The following is a 27,994-nucleotide window of genomic DNA, read 5'->3' as shown; positions in this document are numbered from 1 at the left end:
GGGGGCGCGGTCAGGTGATTGGTGGGCGGTGGTCAGCTGATCTCGGGCCGGGGTGTCAGGGAGCTTCTGCCTTCCAGGATCAGTGAGAGGAGAGCGGAGCGGCCATGAACGGACACGTACTACTCTACTCCGGGGTCTCCCTGGCCTTCTGGGCCACACTCATCATCGTAGGTAAGAGACCCCCCAATGTGAGACCTCCCCCACCCGGACCCCCAATGTGAGACCTTTCCCCTCCCCCATACCTCACCATTACCCTGAACCCCATCTCCTATATAATCTGTGTACCCCCCAATATATGACCTCCCCATCCTTCCTGCTCATCACCCCATCCCCCACCTTCATACCTCAACCCCATCTCTGATCACCCCCATCCCCCAATATCTGACCTTCCCATCCCCCCCCCATCATACCTGAACCCCACTTCATATATCATCAGTGTACCCCTCCCCCCCCTAATATATGACCCCCTGTTCCTCTTCCTCATCTGTTACCCCAATACCCAAATCCCCCTCCCCCATCCCTCTGTCTGACCCCCCCCCCCCACTATTCACTCCTGAACCCCACTTATCATTTCTGTACCCCTCCCCTAAAGATCCCTCTACACCTGAACCTCCCCTCATGTATCACCCCCCCCCCATCCCGCTGTGTATACCCTTCCCCCCCCCCCTATTCACCTCCCCACCTCCATCACCCCGATACCTGAACCTCCCCTCATGTATCATCTGTGTACCCCTCCCCCATCCCCAAACCCTGCTTGTATGTCTCCCATCACCCCCACACTACCCTCCCCCCTCCTTATTCTCTATACACCCCCCATCACCCCAATACCTGACATTTATATGTCTCCCATCACCCCCCCCCCAGATATATTATCTCTATACCCCCCGTCACCCCAATACCTGACATATGTCTCCTGTCACCCACATCTATATATTATCTCTATACTCCCCCCCCTGTACCTCCATCACCCCAATGCCTGACATATGTCTCCTATCACCCCCCATCCATATATTATCTCTCTACCCCCCTATATCTCCGTCACCCCAATACCTAACATTTATATGTCTCCCATCAACCCCCCCCCCAGATATATTATCTCTATACCCCCCGTCACCCCAATACCTGACATGTCTCTCCCGTCAACCCCCCCCCCATATATTATCTCTATACCCCTCCTATACCTCTGTCACCCCAATACCTACATATGTCTCCATTCTCCCCACCCCCCCCCCCATACCTCCATCACCCCAATACCTGACATAGAACCCCCCCAGATCAGATGCTCCTCCTCTATCCTTGTTTCTGCACCCCTTTGTCTGTGTGAACCCCCCAATGATAATGTGACATACTAACTAACATGGCAGAATGCTGACGGGGGGGAGGGGGGTCACCTTAGGATTAAACATGGAGGTGATGTGAGGAAGTAGAGGAGGTCAGTGAGAGGTTCCTGTGTATGGTGGACACGTGTGATCCCCTCCCCCAATGGGGGGGGGGGTACAGATGTGAGATTTGGGGAAGTGTCTCCGGCAGTCTCACAATTTCCATTCATCGGATGTCTCGTGATATTTATTCCTGGAAAAAAGAATAATATAGAGGAGAGTCAGAGCCGAGCATTGTATCCCCCCCCCACACATCTCCCCTCCCTGGCCTTTAGATACAGGGAGCAATCTGTGCGTAGATCTGCCCTCACCGGGGGGGGGGGGGGGTGTCTGTGCGTAGATCTGCCCTCACCGGGGGGGGGGGGGGGGAGTCTGTGCGTAGATCTGCCCTCACCGGGGGGGGGGGGGAGTCTGTGCGTAGATCTGCCCTCACTGGGGGGGGGGGGAGAGACGGTGTCTGTGCGTAGATCTGCCCTCACCGGGGGGTGGGGGGTGTCTGTGCGTAGATCTGCCCTCACCGGGGGGGGGTGTCTGTGCGTAGATCTGCCCTCACTGGGGGGGGGGTGTCTGTACGTAGATCTGCCCTCACCGGGGGGGGGGGGTGTCTGTACGTAGATCTGCCCTCACCGGGGGGGGGGGGTGTCTGTGCGTAGATCTGCCCTCACCGGGGGGGGGGGTGTCTGTGCGTAGATCTGCCCTCACCGGGGGGGGGGGTGTCTGTGCGTAGATCTGCCCTCACCGGGGGGGGTGTCTGTGCGTAGATCTGCCCTCACCGGGGGGGGGTGTCTGTGCGTAGATCTGCCCTCACCGGGGGGGGGGGTGTCTGTGCGTAGATCTGCCCTCACCGGGGGGGGTGTCTGTGCGTAGATCTGCCCTCACCGGGGGGGGTGTCTGTGCGTAGATCTGCCCTCACCGGGGGGGGGTGTCTGTGCGTAGATCTGCCCTCACCGGGGGGGGGGTGTCTGTGCGTAGATCTGCCCTCACCGGGGGGGGTGTCTGTGCGTAGATCTGCCCTCACCGGGGGGGTGTCTGTGCGTAGATCTGCCCTCACCGGGGGGGGTGTCTGTGCGTAGATCTGCCCTCACCGGGGGGGGTGTCTGTGCGTAGATCTGCCCTCACCGGGGGGGGTGTCTGTGCGTAGATCTGCCCTCACCGGGGGGGAGGGGGTGTCTGTGCGTAGATCTGCCCTCACCGGGGGGGAGGGGGTGTCTGTGCGTAGATCTGCCCTCACCGGGGGGGGGGGTGTCTGTGCGTAGATCTGCCCTCACCGGGGGGGGGGTGTCTGTGCGTAGATCTGCCCTCACCGGGGGGGGGGGGGGGGTGTCTGTGCGTAGATCTGCCCTCACCGGGGGGGGGGTGTCTGTGCGTAGATCTGCCCTCACTGGGGGGGGGGGGGGGGGGGAGAGACGGTGTCTGTGCGTAGATCTGCCCTCACCGGGGGGTGGGGGGTGTCTGTGCGTAGATCTGCCCTCACCGGGGGGTGTCTGTGCGTAGATCTGCCCTCACCGGGGGGGGGGGGGTGTCTGTGCGTAGATCTGCCCTCACCGGGGGGGGGGGTGTCTGTGCGTAGATCTGCCCTCACCGGGGGGGGGGGGTGTCTGTGCGTAGATCTGCCCTCACCGGGGGGGGGGGGTGTCTGTGCGTAGATCTGCCCTCACTGGGGGGGGGGGGGAGAGACGGTGTCTGTGCGTAGATCTGCCCTCACCGGGGGGTGTCTGTGCATAGATCTGCCCTCACCGGGGGGTGGGGGGTGTCTGTACGTAGATCTGCCCTCACCGGGGGGGGGGGGGGGGGGTGTCTGTGCGTAGATCTGCCCTCACCGGGGGGAGGAGGGGGTGTCTGTGCGTAGATCTGCCCTCACCGGGGGGGGAGGAGTTGTCTGTGTGTAGATCTGCCCTCACCGGGGGGAGGAGGAGGTGTCTGTGCGTAGATCTGCCCTCACCGGGGGGGGGGGGTGTCTGTGCGTAGATCTGCCCTCACTGGGGGGGGGTGTCTGTGCGTAGATCTGCCCTCACCGGGGGGGGGTGTCTGTGCGTAGATCTGCCCTCACCGGGGGGGGGTGTCTGTGCGTAGATCTGCCCTCACTGGGGGGGGGGAAATAGATCTGGCGGGGTCAGATGATATACAGATGATTTTTCTTAGATTTATTGGTGAGATGTAAACATTCGGTAGCGGTCTGTTCAGTTCTCTGTGTGGATGTGGTGGGGGATGGGAGGGGGGGGTCACCTCTGTATTGTTGGGGGGTAAACATTGGGCTCGTCCGGTCTTGGTTGGGGAGGACCGGATCAGTCTGCCATTCATCCAGATCTCTGGGAGATCGGTCATCTACACTGTACACACCATCAGATCCCCCTCCCCCAATAATCAAATATCCCTCCCCCATTTCACCAATTTATTTACTGATATCCAGCTGGCTGACATAAGAACTGTCTGTGTTGCCACTGAGCCTTCAGATCCGTTCGTACAGGATATGATAATCGGAGGCGCGCGCATGCGTTCATGCAGAATAAGATAGCCGGAGGTGCGTGCATTCGCGCAGGATATGATAGCCAGAGGCGTGCGCGTGTTCATGCAGGGTATGATAATCGGAGGCGCGCGCGTGTGCGTTCATGCAGGATATGATAGTCGGAGGTGCGTGCACAGGATAAGATAGCCAGAGGCGCGCGCCTGCGTTCGTGCAGGATATGATAGCTGGAGGTGCGCGCGCAGGTTATGATAGCCGGAGACGCGTGCCTGCGTTCGTGCAGGATATGGTAGTCAGAGGTGCGCGCGTGCAGGATAAGATAGCCGGAGGCGCGCGCCTCCGGCTATCTTATTCTGGACAAACGCAGGCGCGCGCCTCCGGCTATCTTAGCCTGCGTTTGTCCAGAATAAGATGGCCGGAGGCGTGCGCGTTCGTGCAGGATATGATAGACGGAGGCGCGCGCAGGATATGATAGACGGAGGCGCGCGCAGGATATGATAGACGGAGGTGCGCGTGTTGCGCGCAGGATATGATAGACGGAGGCGCGCGTGTTGCGCGCAGGATATGATAGCCTGAGGTATTGATCAGGTTTTAGGTAGGAAGGTGAGACGTTCGGTTGGCACAGTGGAGGCCGGAAAACGACATTCCCCGGAGTTGGGCTTTAAAGAAGAGGGTTGGGGGGGGAAGAGTGATCTGAGGCAGGGGGGGGGGAAGAGTGATCTGAGGCAGGGGGGGGGGGGAAAGAGTGATCTGAGGCAGGGGGGGGGGGGAAGAGTGATCTGAGGCAGGGGGGGGGGAAGAGTGATCTGAGGCCGTGGGGGGGGGGGGAAGAGTGATCTGAGGCCGTGGGGGGGGGGGGGAAGAGTGATCTGAGGCCGTGGGGGGGGGGGGGGGAAGAGTGATCTGAGGCCGTGGGGGGGGGGGAAGAGTGATCTGAGGCCGTGGGGGGGGGGGAAGAGTGATCTGAGGCCGTGGGGGGGGGGGGAAGAGTGATCTGAGGCCGTGGGGGGGGGGGGAAGAGTGATCTGAGGCCGTGGGGGGGGGGGAAGAGTGATCTGAGGCCGTGGGGGGGGGGGGAAGAGTGATCTGAGGCCGTGGGGGGGGGGGGAAGAGTGATCTGAGGCCGTGGGGGGGGGGGGAAGAGTGATCTGAGGCCGTGGGGGGGGGAGGGGAAGAGTGATCTGAGGCCGTGGGGGGGGGGGAGGGGAAGAGTGATCTGAGGCCGTGGGGAGGGGGAGGGGAAGAGTGATCTGAGGCCGTGGGGGGGGGGGGGAGGGGAAGAGTGATCTGAGGCCGTGGGGGGGGGGAAGAGTGATCTGAGGCCGTGGGGGGGGGGGGAAGAGTGATCTGAGGCCGTGGGGGGGGGGGAAGAGTGATCTGAGGCCGTGGGGGGGGGGGGGAAGAGTGATCTGAGGCCGGGGGGGGGGAAGAGTGATCTGAGGCCGGGGGGGGGGAAGAGTGATCTGAGGCCGGGGGGGGGGGAAGAGTGATCTGAGGCCGGGGGGGGGGGGGGAAGAGTGATCTGAGGCCGGGGGGGGGGAAGAGTGATCTGAGGCCGGGGGGGGGGGGAAGAGTGATCTGAGGCCGTGGGGGGGGGGGAAGAGTGATCTGAGGCCGTGGGGGGGGGGGAAGAGTGATCTGAGGCCGTGGGGGGGGGGGAAGAGTGATCTGAGGCCGTGGGGGGGGGGGGAAGAGTGATCTGAGGCCGTGGGGGGGGGGGGGGAAGAGTGATCTGAGGCCGTGGGGGGGGGGGGGAAGAGTGATCTGAGGCCGTGGGGGGGGGGGGGGAAGAGTGATCTGAGGCCGTGGGGGGGGGGGGGGAAGAGTGATCTGAGGCCGTGGGGGGGGGGGGGGAAGAGTGATCTGAGGCCGTGGGGGGGGGGGGGGAAGAGTGATCTGAGGCCGTGGGGGGGGGGGGGGAAGAGTGATCTGAGGCCGTGGGGGGGGGGGGGGGAAGAGTGATCTGAGGCCGTGGGGGGGGGGGAAGAGTGATCTGAGGCCGTGGGGGGGGGGGAAGAGTGATCTGAGGCCGTGGGGGGGGGGGAAGAGTGATCTGAGGCCGTGGGGGGGGGGGGGGGGGAGAGTGATCTGAGGCCGTGGGGGGGGGGGGGGGGGAGAGTGATCTGAGGCCGTGGGGGGGGGGGGGGAAGAGTGATCTGAGGCCGTGGGGGGGGGGGGGGAAGAGTGATCTGAGGCCGTGGGGGGGGGGAGGGGAAGAGTGATCTGAGGCCGTGGGGGGGGGGGGGAAGAGTGATCTGAGGCCGTGGGGGGGGGGGGGGAAGAGTGATCTGAGGCCGGGGGGGGGGGGAGAGTGATCTGAGGCCGTGGGGGGGGGGGAAGAGTGATCTGAGGCCGTGGGGGGGAAGAGTGATCTGAGGCCGTGGGGGGGGGGGGGGGAAGAGTGATCTGAGGCCGTGGGGGGGGGGGGGGGGAAGAGTGATCTGAGGCCGTGGGGGGGGGGGGGGGGGAAGAGTGATCTGAGGCCGTGGGGGGGGGGAGGGGAAGAGTGATCTGAGGCCGTGGGGGGGGGGGGGGGAAGAGTGATCTGAGGCCGGGGGGGGGGAGAGTGATCTGAGGCCGTGGGGGGGGGGGGAAGAGTGATCTGAGGCCGTGGGGGGGAAGAGTGATCTGAGGCCGTGGGGGGGGGGGGGAAGAGTGATCTGAAGCCGGGGGGGGGGGGAAGAGTGATCTGAGGCCGGGGGGGGGGGGGAAGAGTGATCTGAGGCCGGGGGGGGGGGGGGAAGAGTGATCTGAGGCCGTGGGGGGGGGGGGGGAAGAGTGATCTGAGGCCGTGGGGGGGGGGAAGAGTGATCTGAGGCCGGGGGGGGGGAAGAGTGATCTGAGGCCGTGGGGGGGGGGAGAAGAGTGATCTGAGGCCGTGGGGGGGGGGGAGAAGAGTGATCTGAGGCCGTGGGGGGGGGGGGGAGAAGAGTGATCTGAGGCCGTGGGGGGGGGGGGGAAGAGTGATCTGAGGCCGTGGGGGGGGGGGGAAGAGTGATCTGAGGCCGTGGGGGGGGGGGGAAGAGTGATCTGAGGCCGTGGGGGGGGGGAAGAGTGATCCGAGGCAGGGATCACACTTCAGTAATGGCTGCCGGTCTCTCTGTCTGTTGGATTTCACAATCCCTCTTCCTCTCCGCATCCCCATTGAGTCATTGTGTGCAATCCGCACTTCCCCAAATCTCCTCCTGTCACATGACCAGCCGGCCTGTATATGGATTGGGAGGAGGGGGGACTTCCTATAGACAGGACTCCCTGTAGATGGTTTGGGGGGGTGCTTTCCATAAACCTTACTCCCTATGGGGGGGAGCCCCTCTTGTGATGGGTGGGTGATCTCGGACTGTCAGTCCTCCTCTGTATATAATGAGGGGGGATGGGCACCTCCTGCAGTCCCTCATCGCATCCTCCAGTAGAAGTTTAGTACTGGGGCTGATAGGACAGAGCTGGCCGTACCCCCGAGCAACATCCCCAATCCTCTGTGCCGGATTACTGCAATCAGAATATTGGAGCGGAGGAATGTATATAGAGCGGATTGGGGGGGGGGGGTATATGTAGAGAAGGATGTATATAGAGCGGATGGGGGGGGTATATGTAGAGAAGGATGTATATAGAGCGGATGGGGGGGGGTATATGTAGAGAAGGATGTATATAGAGCGGATTGGGGGGGGGGGTATATGTAGAGAAGGATGTATATAGAGCGGATGGGGGAGGGGTATATGTAGAGAAGGATGTATATAGAGCGGATGGGGGGGGTATATGTAGAGAAGGATGTATATAGAGCGGATGGGGGGGGGTATATGTAGAGAAGGATGTATATAGAGCGGATTGGGGGGGGGGGGTATATGTAGAGAAGGATGTATATAGAGCGGATGGGGGAGGGGTATATGTAGAGAAGGATGTATATAGAGCGGATGGGGGAGGGGTATATGTAGAGAAGGAAGTATAGATGTGTAATAGATGATTGCAGAGATCGGAGTGATTTTGGATTTGCTGCAGGAGATTAAAAAATGAAACCCCCAAAGATGATAAAATAGTAATAAGAAAAGAAACAAAGTTTCCGAATCCTGTGCCCCGTCGTCCTCGTGCCCCCCCCCCCCCCCCCCCCGTCCTCCTCGTGTCTCCGGTGTACGGATACTTTGTTTCTTTTCTATCACATTGGTGGTGAGTACAGATGATGGAATCTCCCGGATCTGGTTGTAAGCTGTGTGGTGATGGTGGAGACATTTCATGTCTGATGTGAGATTTCTTCTCTCTCCTAGGAACGTGTTACACGATATTCGATCTGGGATTTCGCTTTGATGTAGCCTGGTGAGTGCATTTATTTGGCCTTTTGTAAATATAATAAAATATAACACAGCCACCAATGTGTGTGACGTGACGCCACTGTGTGTGTGTGTGTGTGTGTGTGTGACGTGTCGCTGCTGTGTGTGACGTGATGCCGCTGTGTGTGTGTGACGTGACGCCGCTGTGTGTGACGTGACGCCGCTGTGTGTGTGTGTGTGACGTGACGCCGCTGTGTGTGACGTGACGCCGCTGTGTGTGTGTGACGTACGCCGCTGTGTGTGACGTGACGCCGCTGTGTGTGTGTGTGTGACGTGACGCCGCTGTGTGTGTGACGTGACGCCGCTGTGTGTGTGACGTGACGCCGCTGTGTGTGTGACGTGACGCCGCTGTGTGTGACGTGACGCCACTGTGTGTGATGTGACGCCACTGTGTGTGTGTGTGATGTGACGCCGCTGTGTGTGTGTGTGTGACGTGTCGCTGCGGTGTGTGTGTGTGTGACGTGTCGCTGCTGTGTGTGTGTGTGTGTGTGACGTGTCGCTGCTGTGTGTGTGTGTGTGTGTGTGACGTGTCGCTGCTGTGTGTGTGTGTGTGACGCTGCTGTGTGTGTGTGGTGTGACGTGACGCTGCTGTGTGTGTGTGTGTGTGTGTGTGTGTGTGTGTGTGTGTGTGTGTGTGTGACGTGACGCAGCTGTGTGTGTGTGACGTGACGCCTCTGTGTGTGTCGTGACGCTGCTGTGTGTGTGTGTGACGTGACGCTGCTGTGTGTGACGTGACGCTGCTGTGTGTGTGTGTGTGTGACGTGACGCCGCTGTGTGTGTGTGTGACGTGACGCCTGTGTGTGTGTGTGTGTGTGACGTGTCACTGCTGTGTGTGTGACGTGTTGCTGCTGTGTGTGTGTGTGTGTGTGTGTGACGTGACGCCGCTGTGTGTGTGACGTGACGCCGCTGTGTGTGTGACGTGACGCCGCTGTGTGTGTGTGTGTGTGTGTGACGTGACGCCGCTGTGTGTGTGTGTGTGACGTGACGCTGCTGTGTGTGTGTGACGTGACGCTGCTGTGTGTGTGTGTGTGTGTGTGTGTGTGTGTGTGACGTGACGCTGCTGTGTGTGTGTGTGTGACGTGACGCTGCTGTGTGTGTGTGTGTGTGTGTGTGTGACGTGACGCTGCTGTGTGTGTGTGTGACGTGACGCTGCTGTGTGTGTGTGTGTGTGTGTGTGTGTGTGTGTGTGTGTGACGTGACGCCGATGTGTGTGTGACGTGACGCCGATGTGTGTGTGACGTGACACCGCTGTGTGAGGTGACGCTGCTGTGTGTGACGTGATGCCGCAAAATTCTTCCAGAGGTCAGGCACTGGTGTTGGATGAGAAGGCCTGGCTCACAATCGAATTCATCCCAAAGGTATTCTATTGGGTTGAGGTCAGGACTCTTTATAAATAAATAAAGTGACAATAATATACACAATGCTGGTGACCCTGTGGTGGGTGATGAGGTGAGGTGCTCCGTGACCCCTATAATAGGTAGCCCACTCACCAGATATACCCACCCCACACAGGGGTATAGAGCGGGTATATGAATGTAGATGGTGATCCCTCAAGTGGATCCTGGTTCCCTCTGTTGGTCCTGCAATAGACGTACTGGAGGGTCCCTGTAGTGTTTCGGGGTATACAGGGGTTCCTAAAAGAGGATGGCCGGGGTCCTGTGCACCCCTGAAGGAGTTCACAGTAATACTCCGAAACGCGTCGGGTGATTACCCGGGGACTCTGTGGTCTATGTTCCACTGTTACATGTGATGTATCATTCAGCTTGCCTACATTGTTTTTATCTATTGTGTTAGAATTTTTCAATAAACTTTATAAATTTTATATGCTTTGTCTCATTATAAGTTCAGTGCCTATAAAGTCCCACCCAAGGGGAAATTTCTTTGTTTTGCACATCACTTTTATTAGGCAGCGCCATTTCCCTCATTTTCTCTCTATCTTTATATAGTCTTGGACTATATTCTAGGGGGGCAGCAGCCTACATACTTTCCATTTATTTCCATTACATAACCATAAGCACGGAGTTTACCATCTTCCTTCCCTGATCTGTAAAGGGATTTCATTGCTCCCGGTGTCCCTGCTGGACAGATTTACTGCCATTTCTTGTTCTGGTGACCCCCATCACTGAAACGGGAAGTAAAAAAAACAAAATCCTCATCAAACCGGTAATACCAGCTTCAGATTTCCGCCTTCCCCAACACCTCCGAATCTATAGAAATCTTTCACTTTCTGTCCTCGCATTCAGGATTCTGCCTTCCGGGATTTCATGGGACTGATGAGGAATTCCTGGAATTCTCTGCGGCTCTATGGACTCCTTTCATCCCTCGTATCTCCTCTCTATGGACTCCTTTCATCCCTCGTATCTCCTCTCCTCTCTATGGACTCCTTTCATCCCTCGTATCTCCTCTTCTCTCTATGGACTCCTTTCATCCCTCGTATCTCCTCTCTATGGTTTGGAGGGGTTTTAAAGGCCAAGGGGCGGGATCACACGGGTGCGATGACAGACATCACATGATTCGCAACGCATTGCTGTGCAGATCCCATGCCATGTCTGTGCCATGCAAACTGTATGACTGAAATGGCATCGCACCAAAATGGTACAGGGCCATTTTTTTTTTTTTTTTGGTCTGCACTGGAATCGGATCCTATTGGTGTTCACACACATGTGATCCACTTCCTTCACCATTTCAAAGTTCGATCTGTGAACCAATCTGGGGGTGTCAATAACGCTACATTGACACCCCTAGTAGGTCGCAGAGTTCAGTGTGAATCGGTGTGCAATTCAGGTGCAATGTGGGAACCGGCAATGAATCGCAGGGTTTTGGCTCCATTCACACCTGAGCTATCATTTTCAGGTGTTTTTTGCAGGTGTTTGGAGGCCGGCATTGACATCTAACAAAAAAGAAGCTCATGTACTTTTTTTGAGCTTCAGGCGTTTTGTTTCAGGTGACAGAATGCTGATCTGTGATTGGGGGGCCATTGAAATGAATGGGATTTTGCTTGTTGGGAGTTTTGAGACTTCAGAGATGAGCGTTTTATGAGCTGAAATCCGCTCAGGTGTGATCAGGGCCTTACTGCATCACACCGATGGGAATCGGGCCTGAAGGTGCATTCTATGCCCCCCCCCCCAAAATACTTATCCAAGCCACATCTCAATCCAGTGATGTGCACCTGAGCTTACGCTCTCCTGGGTCCTGATTGGCTGTCAGTGGGGTGGGAGCAGGGGGCGGGGCTGAGCCACACTCTGTCTTATGGATGCAGAGAATGACTTGGGAGCGAGAGCGCACAAGCAGGATATCTATGGGTGCACCCAGCAAGGGGGAGGGGGCAGGAGTGTTAGCTGGGGACCTGAGGAGGAAATTTTCCTTAAGGCCCCTTTTACACTTGTAAGAGCAGTAAGGATGTGGAATTCTCTTCCACAAGCAGTGGTATCAGAAGGGAGCATCAATAGTTTAAAAAAACTATTAGATGGGCACCTTAAAGACCACAACATACAGGGGGTATACAATGTACAACATACAGGGGGTATACAATGTACAACATACAGGGGTATACAATGTACAACATACAGGGAGTATACAATGTACAACATACAGGGGGTATACAATGTACAACATACAGGGGTATACAATGTACAACATACAGGGGTATACAATGTACAACATACAGGGGTATACAATGTACAACATACAGGGGGTATACAATGTACAACATACAGGGGTATACAATGTACAACATACAGGGAGTATACAATGTACAACATACAGGGGGTATACAATGTACAACATACAGGGGGTATACAATGTACAACATACAGGGGGTATACAATGTACAACATACAGGGGGTATACAATGTACAACATACAGGGGGTATACAATGTACAACATACAGGGGGTATACAATGTACAACATACAGGGGGTATACAATGTACAACATACAGGGGGTATACAATGTACAACATACAGGGGGTATACAATGTACAACATACAGGGGTATACAATGTACAACATACAGGGGGTATACAATGTACAACATACAGGGGGTATACAATGTACAACATACAGGGGTATACAATGTACAACATACAGGGGGTATACAATGTACAACATACAGGGGGTATACAATGTACAACATACAGGGGGTATACAATGTACAACATACAGGGGGTATACAATGTACAACATACAGGGGTATACAATGTACAACATACAGGGGTATACAATGTACAACATACAGGGGTATACAATGTACAACATACAGGGGGTATACAATGTACAACATACAGGGGTATACAATGTACGGTTAACAGCAAACACACACACACATCATAGGTTGAACTGGATGGACTGATGTCTTTTTTTTTTTTTTTTCAACCTCACTAACTATATAACTATGTAACTTGTGTAACTTTACTTGGGACTGCAAGGTCACATGCCAAGTCATACTCCATGAGTACCCTTCATATCTCTGCAACTTTAAGTGTTCCCAGCACTACTTTGGTCTGACTTTGCTGTGTTTTTGAGCTCCAGAGACCTCCAGATTACACAGGCATTGCTTCAAGTCCAGTCCAAATCGCAGCAGTAAAATTGCACAAGTGTGAAAGGGGCCTTATAATGACCTTAATGTCAGTCATCGGAGGGGGTCGGGTGTCTTTGAGTTTTCTGGGGAGGATTAGGAATGTAAATACTTCCTTTATTCCGGGCTAAAGCCGGTCCTGTTTACCAAAACATTCCCCGCCTAATGTTTAGAGTGTCAGCTCCTGTGTGTTTACAGTCACAACAGAGGTACCTCGTGTCCCAGCCGGATCCGGTCCCCGCGTGTCTGGGCTGACTTCTCCAAGGATATCTAAAGTCACTCTAAAACCAAATCTGTTCTACGTCTTCCTGTGATGTCATAACGCCGAATCCGCTTATTGTCTTCTCTCCAGGGGGAATAAAAATCCATTTTTGTAAAAAAAAAAAAAAAATTAAAAGAAATCTGATTTTTTAAATTTTTTTTTTTTATTTAACCACTTGCCGACCACAGCAAGTACATATACTGCGGCGAACAGCCCCTCACAGGCAAAGTGACGTACCGGTACGTCACTAGCCTGTGAGGCTCTGGGGAGCGAGCGCACGCCACTGGAGGCGCGCTCCCGCGGTCACGGACCCCCCCCCCCCCCCCCCCCCGCGCGCGTGTGAGCGGCGGACCCGATGCCTGCTGCTCACTCACCATCGTCCGTGACAGCGGGAGAAAGGCAGGCGGCTGATGTAAACAAAGCCGCCTGTCATTCTCCCCGGTGTATGAATGGAGATCAGACGGTTCTACTATGTAGGACCGTTAATCACTGTTCCTACACCTCAAGCCACAGCCAATCACAGTTAGAATCACGCCCCTAGGGACACACACAGCCCCTCCCTCTCAAATAAAGTTAACCCCTTCACTGCCAGTGTCATTTTACAGTGACAGTGCATATTTTTAGCACTGATTACTGCAGTAATGTCACTGGTACCCCCAAAAGTGTCAAAAATGTCAGTCAGGGGTCCGATCTGTCCGCCGCAATGTCGCAGTCCCACAAAAGAAATCGCAGATCGCCGCCATTAAACGACGCGTTTAAAAAAAAAAAAAACACCAAAAATGACAGAAATCTTTCCCTTAGTTAGTAAACGCAATAACTTTTGCGCAAACCAATCAAAATACGCTTTTTGTGATTTTTTTTTTTTTTTTACCAAACATATGTAGCATAAAACAAATTGGCCGAAAATGTTAAAAAATTTTGATTTTTACATTTTTTTTATTTTTTTGGGGAATTTCATATAAAAAAATGTGAAAAATATTATTTTTGCAAAATTGTCGCTCTTTTTTTGTTTATAGCGCATGATCAAAAAATCGCACAGGTGATCAAATACCACCAAAAGAAAGCTCTGTTTATGGGAAAAAAAGGACCTCAATTTCATTTGGGTACAGCGTCGCACGACCGCGCGATTGTCCGTTAAAGTCACGCAGTGCCGAATCGCGAAATAGGCCCTGGTTAGGAAGGGGGTAAAATCTCCCGGGGCTTAAAGGGTTAATTGATTGGTATGCGCAAAAGTTATCGCATCTACAAACTAGGGGAAGTATTTGTCATTTTTGGTTTATAAATTTTATTTATTTTTACTAGTAATGGCGGCGATCTGCGATTTTTTTTTTAGCAGGACTGCGACATTGTGGCGGACAGATCGGTCCCCTGACTGACATTTTTGACACTTTTGGGGAGGACCAGTGACATTACTACAGTAATCAGTGCTAAAAATATGCACTGTTACTGTACTAATGACACTGGCAGGGAAGGAGTTAACCTAGGGGTGATCAACGGGTTAAATGTCCATAGGGGGTGCTTTCTAACTGTGTGGGGGATGGGCTTATGTAATGAACACCCTAAATAAGAGGATCCCTGTGTCCATTGCTGACAGAACGGTGTGCAGTGTTTACATCAGCAGACCGCCGTTCTGTCTCCACAGGGAGGGATCGCGGGTGCCCGATGGTAATACCGGCAGGCGGATCAGCTGATTGGCTTCCCCTGTGGCGAATGGGTGCGCTCCCCGCTCACATTCTCGCGAAGCGATGTACAGTTTAATCATTTCACAGGACAGAGGCGACCTGCCGCAGTATATGTACTGTTGGTGGTCAGCAAGTGGTTGATTAAAAAGGGGAATAGAATTATATATAAAAATATGTTTTAGTTATTTTCAGTTTTCAGCCACCATCCGGCATTTTCAGTTTCGGCACCAAAACTTCCATTTGGTGTCACCATTGGAAGCCCCTGCCTATGGTTGCAGATTTGTGGGATTGATTGCTGGGCTGTGTGTGTCTATGGACATAGACAGTTCTGAAAATCATTCTCTCTCCTCACTGCATTTGATTAACAGCAGCAGGAGCCAATGGCTTCCTCAATGTCCAGTGAGGAGAGAGAGAGAGAGAGAGAGAGCGGCATCGTTGCTCTCAGGCACAGAGTTGGATTGAGATCGGGCTCAGGTGTTAGGGGGGTGCAGGGGGGGGGGGTTGGGCTGAGGGGAGCTAACAATTGATTTTCTTTTTTTACCTTTTAATACAGAGAATGCATTATAGGAGAAGTGCTGGGAAAGCTGGGAAGTGCGGGGAAAGCTCGTTTGGCTGTGCATCTCCTATGGATCTCAGGAGTGGAGTTCATTCTGCGGTCCTGTGACCCGTTTTCAGCAGTGTGGTCTGAAGTCTGCTCTCTGCTGACATCACAGAAGTCGGTCCGGCACCGCGTCGTCATGACCACGGAGTTGGGACCTGCCAGGTTCCTGGACCGACACCCGAGCCGCTGAGAGCCTGAGCCGGCCGCTCCCCACTTCCTCCACAGCCCAGCGCTCCAGTGAGGGAGGAGGGGGCAGAGAGTCTGAGCCGGCCGCTCCCCACTTCCTCCACAGCCCAGCGCTCCAGTGAGGGAGGAGGGAGCAGAGAGTCTTAGCCGGCCGCTCCCCACCCCTCCACAGTCCAGTACTCCAGTGAGGGAGGAGGGGGCAGAGAGTCTGAGCCGGCCCCTCCCCACTTCCTTCACAGCCCAGGGTTCCAGTGAGGGAGGAGGGGGCAGAGAGTTTGAGCCGGCCCCTCCCCACCCCTCCACAGTCCAGCGCTCCAGTGAGGGAGGAGGGGGCAGAGAGTCTGAGCCGGCCGCTCCCCACCCCTCCACAGTCCAGTACTCCAGTGAGGGAGGAGGGGGCAGAGAGTCTGAGCTGGCCCCCCCTACTTCCTTCACAGCCCAGCACTCCAGTGAGGGAGGAGGGGGCAGAGAGTCTGAGCCGGCCCCTCCCCATTTCCTTCACAGCCCAGCGCTCCAGTGAGGGAGGAGGGGGCAGAGAGTCTGAGCCGGCCCCTCCCCACTTCCTTCACAGCCCAGCGCTCCAGTGAGGGAGGAGGGAGCAGAGAGTCTTAGCCGGCCGCTCCCCACCCCTCCACAGTCCAGTACTCCAGTGAGGGAGGAGGGGGCAGAGAGTCTGAGCCGGCCCCTCCCCACTTCCTTCACAGCCCAGGGTTCCAGTGAGGGAGGAGGGGGCAGAGAGTTTGAGCCGGCCCCTCCCCACCCCTCCACAGTCCAGCGCTCCAGTGAGGGAGGAGGGGGCAGAGAGTCTGAGCCGGCCGCTCCCCACCCCTCCACAGTCCAGTACTCCAGTGAGGGAGGAGGGGGCAGAGAGTCTGAGCTGGCCCCCCCTACTTCCTTCACAGCCCAGCACTCCAGTGAGGGAGGAGGGGGCAGAGAGTCTGAGCCGGCCCCTCCCCATTTCCTTCACAGCCCAGCGCTCCAGTGAGGGAGGAGGGGGCAGAGAGTCTGAGCCGGCCCCTCCCCACTTCCTTCACAGCCCAGCGCTCCAGTGAGGGAGGAGGGGGCAGAGAGTCTGAGCCGGCCCCTCCCCATTTCCTTCATAGCCCAGCGCTCCAGTGAGGGAGGAGGGGGCAGAGAGTCTGAGCCGGCCCCTCCCCACTTCCTTCACAGCCCAGCGCTCCAGTGAGGGAGGAGGGGGCAGAGAGTCTGAGCCGGCCCCTCCCCATTTCCTTCACAGCCCAGCGCTCCAGTGAGGGAGGAGGGGGCAGAGAGTCTGAGCCGGCCCCTCCCCACCCCTCCACAGTCCAGCGCTCCAGTGAGGGAGGAGGGGGCAGAGAGTCTGAGCTGGCCCCCCCTACTTCCTTCACAGCCCAGCACTCCAGTGAGGGAGGAGGGGGCAGAGAGTCTGAGCCGGCCCCTCCCCATTTCCTTCACAGCCCAGCGCTCCAGTGAGGGAGGAGGGGGCAGAGAGTCTGAGCCGGCCCCTCCCCACCCCTCCACAGTCCAGCGCTCCAGTGAGGGAGGAGGGGGCAGAGAGTCTGAGCCGGCCCCACCCCTCCACAGTCCAGCGCTCCAGTGAGGGAGGAGGGGGCAGAGAGTCTGAGCTGGCCCCTCCCCACTTCCTTCACAGCCCAGCACTCCAGTGAGGGAGGAGGGGGCAGAGTGGAGAGCGGTGACCGACAGTCAGCTGTTCCGGGAGCTGTCAGAATTGATCGATCTGAGGTGTTTGATCGCTCAGTTTGCTGTGTAGGGGCGCCGGGGGACAGTTGCAGCATCTGCCTAGGTAAGTATAAATGTGCAATAACCCCCCCCCCCCCCCACACTTCTTTTAATGTAAAAAACCTTCAGCATTTACCACCACTTTATATTGGTTGTAAATTGGAAAGGTTTTTTTACCGCAATGCATTCCCTGTATTAGGTAAAGACTCCAGACTGTGTGTGGAAGGACATGGGAGCTCTGGTATGGACAATATTCAGCTGTAGTGGTTGGGAGTTCTTCTTCTTTCTGGTATGGACTTATTAGATATTCAGCTGTAGGGGTCGGAGTTCTTCTTTCTGCACAGTGCTGAGTTTGGGATAATGGGAAATCCTCGGTCAGGTGACGGACATTGGCTCGGTCAGGTGACTGACATTGGCTCGGTCAGGTGACGGACATTGGCTCGGTCAGGTGACGGACATTGGCTCGGTCAGGTGACGGACATTGGCTCGGTCAGGTGACGGACATTGGCTCGGTCAGGTGACGGACATTGGCTCGGTCAGGTGACGGACATTGGCTCGGTCAGGTGACGGACATTGGCTCGGTCAGGTGACGGACATTGGCTCGGTCAGGTGACGGACATTGGCTCGGTCAGGTGACGGACATCGGCTCGGTCACACCCGGGTGATGATAAATTACAGTGTGTGAGTCTAGTTCTCTCTCCTAACAATGTGCAGATTATTCCTCCTCTTCATAGCGCACCATTCATGTGTGACCCCGCTGTGCCCAATCAGCGTTTACACACCCCCCCCCCCTCCCCCCCCCCCCCGTCTGTAAGCCTGCCGGGGATGTGTGCGGCACTCTGTACTTCTGCAGGATCCATGTCGGTGACGGTTTTAGGTGATCCAGAGAGAGGAAAACCTATGATGGAGATCCAGAGATCTGAAGACTGTTTTTTAGTCGGAGGACAGTAGAAGACCAGAACTGTGTCCTGGACTCTTGCAGGGGCTGCATGGAGGGTGTCGTGTTTGGGGCCCATGCACCATACCTTCCATTCTGTGATCACCGATCACTTTATCAGGAAATCCTCCTAATGCAGAGGCCGCTCTCTCTCTATTTGAGAATCATGGAAAAATATTGAAACAAACAGGAGTTTTCCTCTCTGGGGTTGAAAAACAGGACATTAGGTATATACAGCCCCCCCCCCCCCCCCCGTTTTTCTAATAGTAACCTTTTTTTTTTTTTTTAATAAAAGAAGTTTTATACAGAAATAATCTGAACTACCAGAAGGTTACCAAATTTTAGTACTAAATAAATACTAATAAAGGAGAACTTTATTTAGGACTAACATTTGGTAACCTTCTGGTAGTTTGAGATTATTTCTGCTTCATATTGATTTGTTTTAGGGAGGAACTGTAGTTTTCCTTTTTAGCATTGAGAAGGGCACGGGTCCCTAAACAAAAGGCTAGTTGACTGTCCATGAGAGGAATGTATCTTCATCATTGGTGGTCCGCTAGAGGAGGAAGGTGTATCCACCGCTAGTGGTCAGTGGGAAGAGGAAGGTACTTTCATCATTGGTGGCCAGTGGGAGGAGGAAGGGATGTCCATCGTTGGTGGCCAGTGGGAGGCGAAAACTCTGTCCATCGGTGGTGGCCAGGGGGAGGAGGAAGGGATGGCCAGGGGAGGAGAAAGGGACGTCCATCATTGGTGGCCAGCGGGAGGAGGAAGGGACGTCTGTCGTTGGCGGCCAGCGGGAGGAGGAAAGGACATCCATCGTTGGCGGCCAGCGGGAGGAGGAAGGGACGTCTGTTGTTGTCGGCCAGCGGGAGGAGGAAGGGACGTCTGTTGTTGTCGGCCAGCGGGAGGAGTAAGGGACATCCATCGTTGGCAGCCAGCGGGAGGAGGAAGGGACGTCCATCATTGCCAGTCAGCGGGAGGAGGAAGGGATGTCCGTCATTGGCAGCCAGCGGGAAGAGGAAGGGATGTCCGTCATTGGCAGCCAGCGGGAGGAGGAAGGGATGTCCGTCATTGGCAGCCAGCGGGAGGAGGAAGGGATGTCCGTCATTGGCAGCCAGCGGGAGGAGGAAGGGATGTCCGTCGTTGGCAGCCAGCGCGAGGAGGAAGGGACATCCATCGTTGGCAGCCAGCGGGAGGAGGAAGGGACATCCATCGTTGGCAGCCAGCGGGAGGAGGAAGGGACGTCCATCATTGCCAGTCAGCGGGAGGAGGAAGGGATGTCCGTCATTGGCAGCCAGCGGGAAGAGGAAGGGATGTCCGTCATTGGCAGCCAGCGGGAGGAGGAAGGGATGTCCGTCATTGGCAGCCAGCGGGAGGAGGAAGGGATGTCCGTCATTGGCAGCCAGCGGGAGGAGGAAGGGATGTCCGTCGTTGGCAGCCAGCGGGAGGAGGAAGGGACATCCATCGTTGGCAGCCAGCGGGAGGAAGAAGGGATGTCCATTGTTGGCAGCCAGCGGGAGGAGGACCGGGATGTCTATTGTTGGTGGTCAGCAGTGCTTTACTTTTGTAGGCTCCATGTCCTGCCGCTCCTTGAGGTGATGTCACGGGTGGGTCAGTACGGGTACTGTGGTTCAGGGAGTCCCCCTGCTTGGTAGTGTACTAAGCTAAGCTGATGGGTACGGTGTATGGTCAGATCACTAGTAGCAGACCAGAATTTCCCGCACTATACCGCAATGGTATTTGGGGAGATGCAGGCTGACATCAGGTGGCGGCATCAGACAGGAAATCCTCAAACAAATGTAAAGGGGGTGACCTTCACGGTTGGTTGGTGTCTAAAGTAAACCTCTATTTGTGTTAGCAGCTTTATTATATACATTCGATCTCCCATAACATTGAACACCCTACATAACAGCTGTGTGTGTTCAGCCAATGTTTTGCTCTGTCACATATCGGATGTGGTGTGAAAACTTGAATCTGATTGGTCCATGTCCTTTCTTCAGGTTCCTGACGGAGACCTCGCCGTACATGTGGGCAAACCTCGGCATCGGATTGGCCATCTCTCTGTCTGTGGTGGGAGCAGCCTGGTAAGTGACAGAGGGGGTGCAGCTATTGTTCTGATCCCTCCGTCATTCAACTCTACTAATGTCCCTGGGACGGGGCCGTGTGCTCGGTCCCTGTACAGGGAGTACCGCTGTTTAATACCTGTGACAAATGATCTGTCTTCTTCTTAAAGGGGTATTTACATTACTGGCTCCAGCATCCTGGGAGGAGGAGTGAAGGCTCCACGCATTAAAACCAAGAACCTGGTCAGGTAAGTGTATATCAGTCCTGCAGGGACCATTAGAATTCCTTCCTCAGGTAACTGAATAGATGACATAATGCTCCAATTCTCCTACAATCCCGTTATTTTAACTCCAGACTGTTACAATACAGATTTGCAATCCATATTTGTGAATTGTAAAACCCGCTAATATGGTAATGCATGTCATGTGACACGGTGACCTGTTATTTCTGCTTCATATTGATTTGTTTTAGAGAGGAACTAAAGTTTTCCTTTTTAGCGTTGAGAACAACAGGGGTCCCCAAACAAAAGGCTAATTGACCATGAGAGGAATGTATCTTCATCATTGGTGGTCCGCTAGAGGAGGAAGGTGTATCCACCGCTAGTGGTCAGTGGGAAGAGGAAGGTACTTTCATCATTGGTGGCCAGCTGGAGGAGGAAGGGATGTCCATGGTTGGAGGCCAGCGGGAGGAGCAAGGGATGGCCCATGGTTGGTGGCCAGCGGGAGGAGGAAGGGATGTCCCATGGTTGGTGGCCAGCGGGAGGAGCAAGGGATGTCCCATGGTTGGTGGCCAGCGGGAGGAGCAAGGGATGGCCCATGGTTGGTGGCCAGCGGGAGGAGGAAGGGATGTCCCATGGTTGGTGGCCAGCGGGAGGAGGAAGGGATGTCCCATAGTTGGTGGCCAGCGGGAGGAGGAAGGGATGTCCCATGGTTGGTGGCCAGCGGGAGGAGCAAGGGATGTCCCATGGTTGGTGGCCAGCTGGAGGAGCAAGGGATGTCCCATGGTTGGTGGCCAGCGGGAGGAGCAAGGGATGTCCCACGGTTGGTGGCCAGCGGGAGGAGCAAGGGATGTCCCACGGTTGGTGGCCAGCGGGAGGAGCAAGGGATGTCCCACGGTTGGTGGCCAGCGGCAGGAGCAAGGGATGTCCCACGGTTGGTGGCCAGCGGCAGGAGCAAGGGATGTCCCACGGTTGGTGGCCAGCGGCAGGAGCAAGGGATGTCCCACGGTTGGTGGCCAGCGGGAGGAGCAAGGGATGTCCAGGGGGAGGAGGAAGGGATGTCTGCAGTCCAAGCTCCACCCACCTACTCTGCAGTCCAAGCTCCACCCACCTAAGTATCTCCCCTTCCAGCCCTTAAGTATACCATGTAGCTCACGAGTTCTCAGTCTGTGGCCCTCCAGCGGTTGCGGAACTACAAGTCCCATGAAGCATTACAAGACTGATAGTTACAAGCATGACTCTTAGATTGTAAGCTCTACTGAGCAGGGCCCTCTGATTCCTTTTGTACCAAAGTGTATTGTAACTGTACTGTCTGCCTTCATTTTAAGTGCTGCGTTAACTGTTGGTGCTATATAAATTCTGTACAATAAAGACTCCCAGAGGCATGATGGAAATTGTAGTTTGCCATCAGCTGGTAGGCCCCCATTATGTAGCCAATCCCATGGAGGAAGGACGATGCGTGCCTTGGGTGAAGCTTCCTTTCTGATGGCAAGAGATGTCACCACTGGTGACACTTAGGAAGGAAGTCACATTTCCTGCATGACCCCCCCCCCTCTCAATATCACATAATTGGGGGATCTGGGGGGTGACCGATGGTAATTGCACTCATGTCTGTTAATTTCCTTCTTCCAGCATCATCTTCTGTGAAGCGGTGGCCATCTACGGAATCATCATGGCCATTGTGATCAGCAATATGGCGGAGGTGAGGGTCTCTGATACCTGAATTCCATTGTATGCCCGGGCATCGTCCACATCTTATCCCCAAACCTCCCACTCCTCTCCCCCCCCCCCCCACAGAAAGTCCCCTCTTTTTACCTCCTCCCTGTAACCAGAAATGTCTCATCATTCGCTGTGACTTCATCTCCGGCCCTTAAAAATTCTCACAGGGGCTGCTGCGGGGAGGTCAGTTCTACTGATGTAGGTATGACTGATGACTGCAGAACTACCCTTTCGTTATACACAGTGTGCGCAGGCTCTTGACAGTCATGACAGCAGCATTGTTTTGCTAGGGGAAAAAAAAAATCAAGGAAAAGGGCTGAGATGGCAAGTCTGGTAGAGTGGTGGGGAGCAGTAGGTGGCCTTCTCTAGAGGGGTGGGGGGCGGTAGGTGGCTGGGGGGCGGTAGACGGCCTTCTGGAGAGGGGCGGGGGACGATGGGCGGCCTTCTGGAGAGGGGCGGGGGACGATGGGCGGCCTTCTGGAGAGGGGCGGGGGACGATGGGCGGCCTTCTGGAGAGGGGCGGGGGACGATGGGCGGCCTTCTGGAGAGGGGCGGGGGACGATGGGCGGCCTTCTGGAGAGGGGCGGGGGACGATGGGCGGCCTTCTGGAGAGGGGCGGGGGACGATGGGCGGCCTTCTGGAGAGGGGCGGGGGACGATGGGCGGCCTCCTGGAGAGGGGCGGGGGACGATGGGCGGCCTCCTGGAGAGGGGCGGGGGACGATGGGCGGCCTCCTGGAGAGGGGCGGGGGACGATGGGCGGCCTCCTGGAGAGGGGCAGGGGGGGACGATGGGCGGCCTCCTGGAGAGGGGCGGGGGACGATGGGCGGCCTCCTGGAGAGGGGCAGGGGGGGCCGTAGGTGGCCTTTCCTTCTGGAGAGGGGCTAGGGGTGAATGGAGGGGGGTGGGGGGGGTGTTAGGCAGCCTTCTGGTAAACTACCTGACCTCACCCACTCGAGGGGAGGGGGGGTGGAGTGTGAGGTGAGAGGTCAGACGTGTTCTGTGGGGGCGGGGTGATGGCTCATGGTGGGGGATGTTAATCTGTGAAAATGTTGTTTTGTATTGCAGCGTTTCTCAGGAGACACTCCGGAGAAAATCGGGAGGAACAACTACCATGCAGGTCAGTCCTCTGCATTGTCTACTCACAGGGGTTGGGGTTCTGCCTTCCAGGGCATGCTGGGACTTTTAGTACCTCAGCACCTGAAGAGTGGCCTCAGCCCATTCTATACTAATTTGGATGGGGAATTCCGGTCTGATGGTTGTGAGATGAATGTGGCCATCAGATGATCGAACAATGACTGGACTTGCAGCAGTAATTTATTTCAGATCTCTCATGCGCTGGTAGTCTGCTGATTGCTGTTCTCACTCTCAGCCTCTAGGAGCGCCACCTCTCCAATCTTATTTCTGGGGGTGTTCCCATCCACCCTAATTCAACTTCTCCTCCTTTGTTTTCACTATAATACTAATATATGAATATCCAGCAGGGATGATGGAAACCCCTCCTAATGGGCACAGCAGGTGTACAGACCCAGGAACTCAGCACAGGGATGGTGGAAACCCCTCATACTGGGAATTTAGGTGGTGTGGTTGCAGTGGTGGTTGCAGTGGAGTGTAAGGTCATACAGCGGCTTTTTTAAGCCCTCCCTGTTGCTTTTATCAGTCTGCATTCTGCAATGTGGTCAGTAGATGGCGGTGTTGTAGTGTGGCTGTACTTCAGCACAATGGGCTCTTTATATGAGGCTCTTAGACCTTCTCTGGTTCCCCCCTCCCCCTCCCTGTCTGGGTAAATAAGAGCAGAACTTTCTGGTGATCTGAGAAGATTTTCCCTCTGATTCTCTCCCAGGGATAATGTTTGTATTGTGGATTTTCGGTCTCACGTGTATTTTGTATCTGTAGGGTTCTCCATGTTTGGGGCCGGCCTCACAGTGGGCTTTTCTAACCTGTTCTGCGGGATCTGTGTCGGTATCGTTGGCAGTGGCGCAGCGCTGGCCGACGCCCAGAACGCCAGCCTCTTCGTGAAGATCCTGATTGTGGAGATATTCGGCAGCGCCATCGGCCTGTTCGGGGTCATTGTGTCGATTCTTCAGGTAAGTGGAGGCGGAGCCATATATACTGTCCTGGCGCACCAGTCCTATCCGGAAGACGTGTTTGGGCTGCGTAGTTTCGGATGGATTGTGGAAGGGTGGGGTTAGACTCCCACACACACACAGCGGGAGCCGATGGGGGCGGCCACCGCGGACTCGATGGGGGCGGCCACCGCGGACTCGATGGGGGCGGCCACCGCGGACTCGATGGGGGCGGCCACCGCGGACTCGATGGGGGCGGCCACCGCGGACTCGATGGGGGCGGCCACCGCGGACTCGATGGGGGCGGCCACCGCGGACTCGATGGGGGCGGCCACCGCGGACTCGATGGGGGCGGCCACCGCGGACTCGATGGGGGCGGCCACCGCGGACTCGATGGGGGCGGCCACCGCGGACTCGATGGGGGCGGCCACCGCGGACTCGATGGGGGCGGCCACCGCGGACTCGATGGGGGCGGCCACCGCGGACTCGATGGGGGCGGCCACCGCGGACTCGATGGGGGCGGCCACCGCGGACTCGATGGGGGCGGCCACCGCGGACTCGATGGGGGCGGCCACCGCGGACTCGATGGTGGCGGCCACCGCGGACTCGATGGTGGCGGCCACCGCGGACTCGATGGTGGCGGCCACCGCGGACTCGATGGTGGCGGCCACCGCGGACTCGATGGTGGCGGCCACCGCGGACTCGATGTTCGCTGGCACCCGCTGATCATCAGCCGGAGACCCAGAACTGCAATCTGCCTCAGTAAGCAAGACAGATCGCCGTACTGACAGGAGGGAAGGCATGGGTCCTGTGTTTCTGCATGGATCCATATCATCTTCCTAATACAAGCACCTCCCACAGTTTAGTGAAACACTGGCTAGGCGCACAGTTAACCCTTTGATTGCCCCCTGATGTTAGCCCCTTCCCTGCCAATGTCAGTACTGTGACAGTGCATATTTTTTAGCACTGATCACTGTATTGGTATCTCTGGTTCCCAAAAAGTGTCAGTTAGTGTCCGAATGTCCGCTGCAATCCCGCTATAAGTCGCTGATTGTAACCATTACTAGTTAAAAAAAAAAAAAAAAAAGTAATTAATAAAAATATCCCCTAGTTTGTAGACGTGATAACTTTTGCGCAAACCAATCAATAAACACTTATTAGGGTTTATTTTAACCAGAAGTTTGTAGCAGAATACAAATTGGTATAAACTAAATTTATGAAGAAATTTGATTTTTTTTTTTTTTTGGGGTGTTTTTTATAGCCGCAAGTAAACATTTTTTTCCTTAAGTGTCTCAGCTTTTTTTGTTTAAAACGCAAAAGATAAAAATCGCACAGGAGATCAAATACCACCAAAGAAAGCTCTGTTTGTGGGGGGAAAAAAAGGACATCAATTTTATTTGGGTACAGCGTCCCTCGACCACACAGTTGTCAGTTAACCACTTCCCGACCGCCCCTTGCAGATTTACTGCGGCTGGGCGGCTCGGCTGCACATATTCATGTAGATCCGCGTGATTATGTGCATGCGGTCTCGGCAGTGGGCGTGCGCCGCCAGAGCCGTGCCTTGGCTGTGATTAAATTGCCGCCGGCCTCCCGCAATCTTCCAAGAAACTGACAGAGTGCCTGTGAGCGCGCGCCAAGAGGGTGCCTGTGAGCGCGCGCCAAGAGGGTGCCTGTGAGCGCGCGCCAAGAGGGTGCCTGTGAGCGCGCGCCAAGAGGGTGCCTGTGAGCGCGCGCCAAGAGGGTGCCTGTGAGCGCGCGCCAAGAGGGTGCCTGTGAGCGCGCGCCAAGAGAGTGCCTGTGAGCGCGCGCCTAGAGAGTGCCTGTGAGCGCGCGCCTAGAGAGTGCCTGTGTGCGCGCGCCTAGAGAGTGCCTGTGTGCGCGCGCCTAGAGAGTGCCTGTGTGCGCGCGCCTAGAGAGTGCCTGTGTGCGCGCGCCTAGAGAGTGCCTGTGTGCGCGCGCCTAGAGAGTGCCTGTGTGCGCGCGCCAGAGAGCCGGCGGCTCTTCTGTCACACAGGCACAGAGAGATTGTGTGTCTCAGCTAAGCTCTCTGATCTCTGTGTGCCTGTCACAAAGCCCCTCCCCCCAACACACACAGTTAGTAAGCACAATTTAGGCACACACTTCCTTCCCTGCCAGTGTTATTTATGCAGTAAAGCTGGCCATACACCTGCAGAAATATCGGGCAAACGCCTTTTCGAAAAATGAGAAATCGGCCCTGAGAGCAGACGATCGTGCAATCACCCCCCTCCCCCCACTCTGAATTTACACCCCCCTCTGATTGTATACACCCCCTTCTGATTGTACACCACACGCCCCCCCCCCCCCCCGATTGTACAACCCCCCCACTCTAATTCTGCACCCCCCTAACCATCATCTTATTTCTCTTGCAGACCTCTAAAGTAAAGATGGGGGACTGAGCGGAGCGGTTTGCGCAGAGCTGTGCGTTGCGTCCTCCATTCCCGGAGACCAGAAGAGGAGATTTATTTATTCCATCCGCTCATCGCTGACATCACCGTCACATGACTATTTTTTTTTTTTTGGGGCCGGTTGTATTTTTATTTGAAACTCCTGAAATGTGCTGTAAAGAATGGTGTATATAATTATTTTACCCCTCCCCCGATGTCGCCCTGTTTTAGGATCTTGTGATAAAATATAATATATTTGTTTTGTGGAGATCTATTTACTAAGGTATTCCTTTCTCAACAAACGCCAGGAGAGTGTTGTCATTCCACCCCCCCCCCCTCCCCCCCTCTGATCGCCGCAGTGACGCCGGTCATGTGACTGTTTTTATGTGACTAAATTAAAGGAGCGCCGAGGAGCGCAGGATTCCCTCCCACCATCTGCAGACTGGAGAGTTTTATTGGGGGAATGGATCTATAGATGTATATTTGTTTATATCTGTATATACCTTGTAGCGGTATACGTAGAATTAGGACGCTGCCGCTGCATGCACACCGCTGTATTGTCTGTATTGTGTTCCCTTGGCGACCCCAGTGGCAGATCACACCGAGGGCGGCACGATCGTCTCATTTCACAACAGCCTTGGATAACCCGTGCTGCCAATAAAGCCCTCACCCCCACCCCCACCCAACTAATTGATGGGTTAAAAAACAAAAAAACAAAAACCTAAATACCATTTCTCCCCCCCCCCCCCCCCTCACCCATATAACTCTCTGGTTTAGGCGGGGTTCACACTGATCCGATGCCGGACATCGCACGTGATTCGCATTGCTGTGCACATCGCATGCGATGCCAATTCAGCCGCACAGTTTGTATGGCTGAAATCGCATCGCATTTGGACCAAAATTGTGCAGGAACCTTTTTTTGGTTCGCACTGGAATTGGATCATATGCGTGGGTTCAGACCAATGCGATCCGATAAGTTCACACTGATTTTGGGGGTGTCATTAACGTTACATTGACACCCGCAGCGGTTTGCGGAGAGCGGTGTGATCGGGAACCCCGCACTGGAATGGCGCTGGTTCCCGCTTCGCACCAGTGTGAACCTAGCCTCAGTTTTCTTTCATAGGGGGTGGGATTTGTCTTAAGGTGCCAATGTCAATGCCTCCTATTGGCTATCCAGCGGCAGGGTCCAGAAGAGGAGTGACGTCCACACAAGAAGATAATCTACAGCTCTGGATTAGTGGCCCCGGCTCCTGGAAATGGTGCCAGCGAGGGACCCAGACAGTGCACTTCTTTGGTGGGGGGAGGTTATTATACTAGAGATGAGCTTTAGGCTTCATTCACAGAGGTGTACTCAAAGGGTAACTCCACTTTTGTGGGGGAGAAATAGCAAATAAAATACAATAT

The 27,994-nt window shown here is 55.5% G+C and overlaps 1 protein-coding gene across 1 annotated transcript; it reads left to right on the top strand.

Moving 5' to 3' along the window:
- Positions 1-27,014, top strand: ATP6V0B (ATPase H+ transporting V0 subunit b). The gene is made up of 8 exons (XM_082265442.1): positions 1-171; positions 8,100-8,148; positions 20,122-20,205; positions 20,355-20,432; positions 22,035-22,104; positions 23,188-23,239; positions 24,016-24,206; positions 26,576-27,014. Exons 1-8 carry the CDS (start codon positions 105-107, stop codon positions 26,600-26,602), a joined length of 618 nt encoding a protein of 205 aa, XP_082121568.1. The 5' UTR covers positions 1-104; the 3' UTR covers positions 26,603-27,014.
- The last annotated feature ends 980 nt before the right edge of the window (positions 27,015-27,994 follow it).

This window comes from Pelophylax lessonae (genome assembly GCF_965119305.1).
Source record: "Pelophylax lessonae genome assembly, chromosome: 8".
Lineage (NCBI taxonomy): Eukaryota > Metazoa > Chordata > Amphibia > Anura > Ranidae > Pelophylax > Pelophylax lessonae.
Note: the sequence above shows the minus strand (reverse complement) of the source record. Positions and strands in the feature narration are given on the sequence as shown.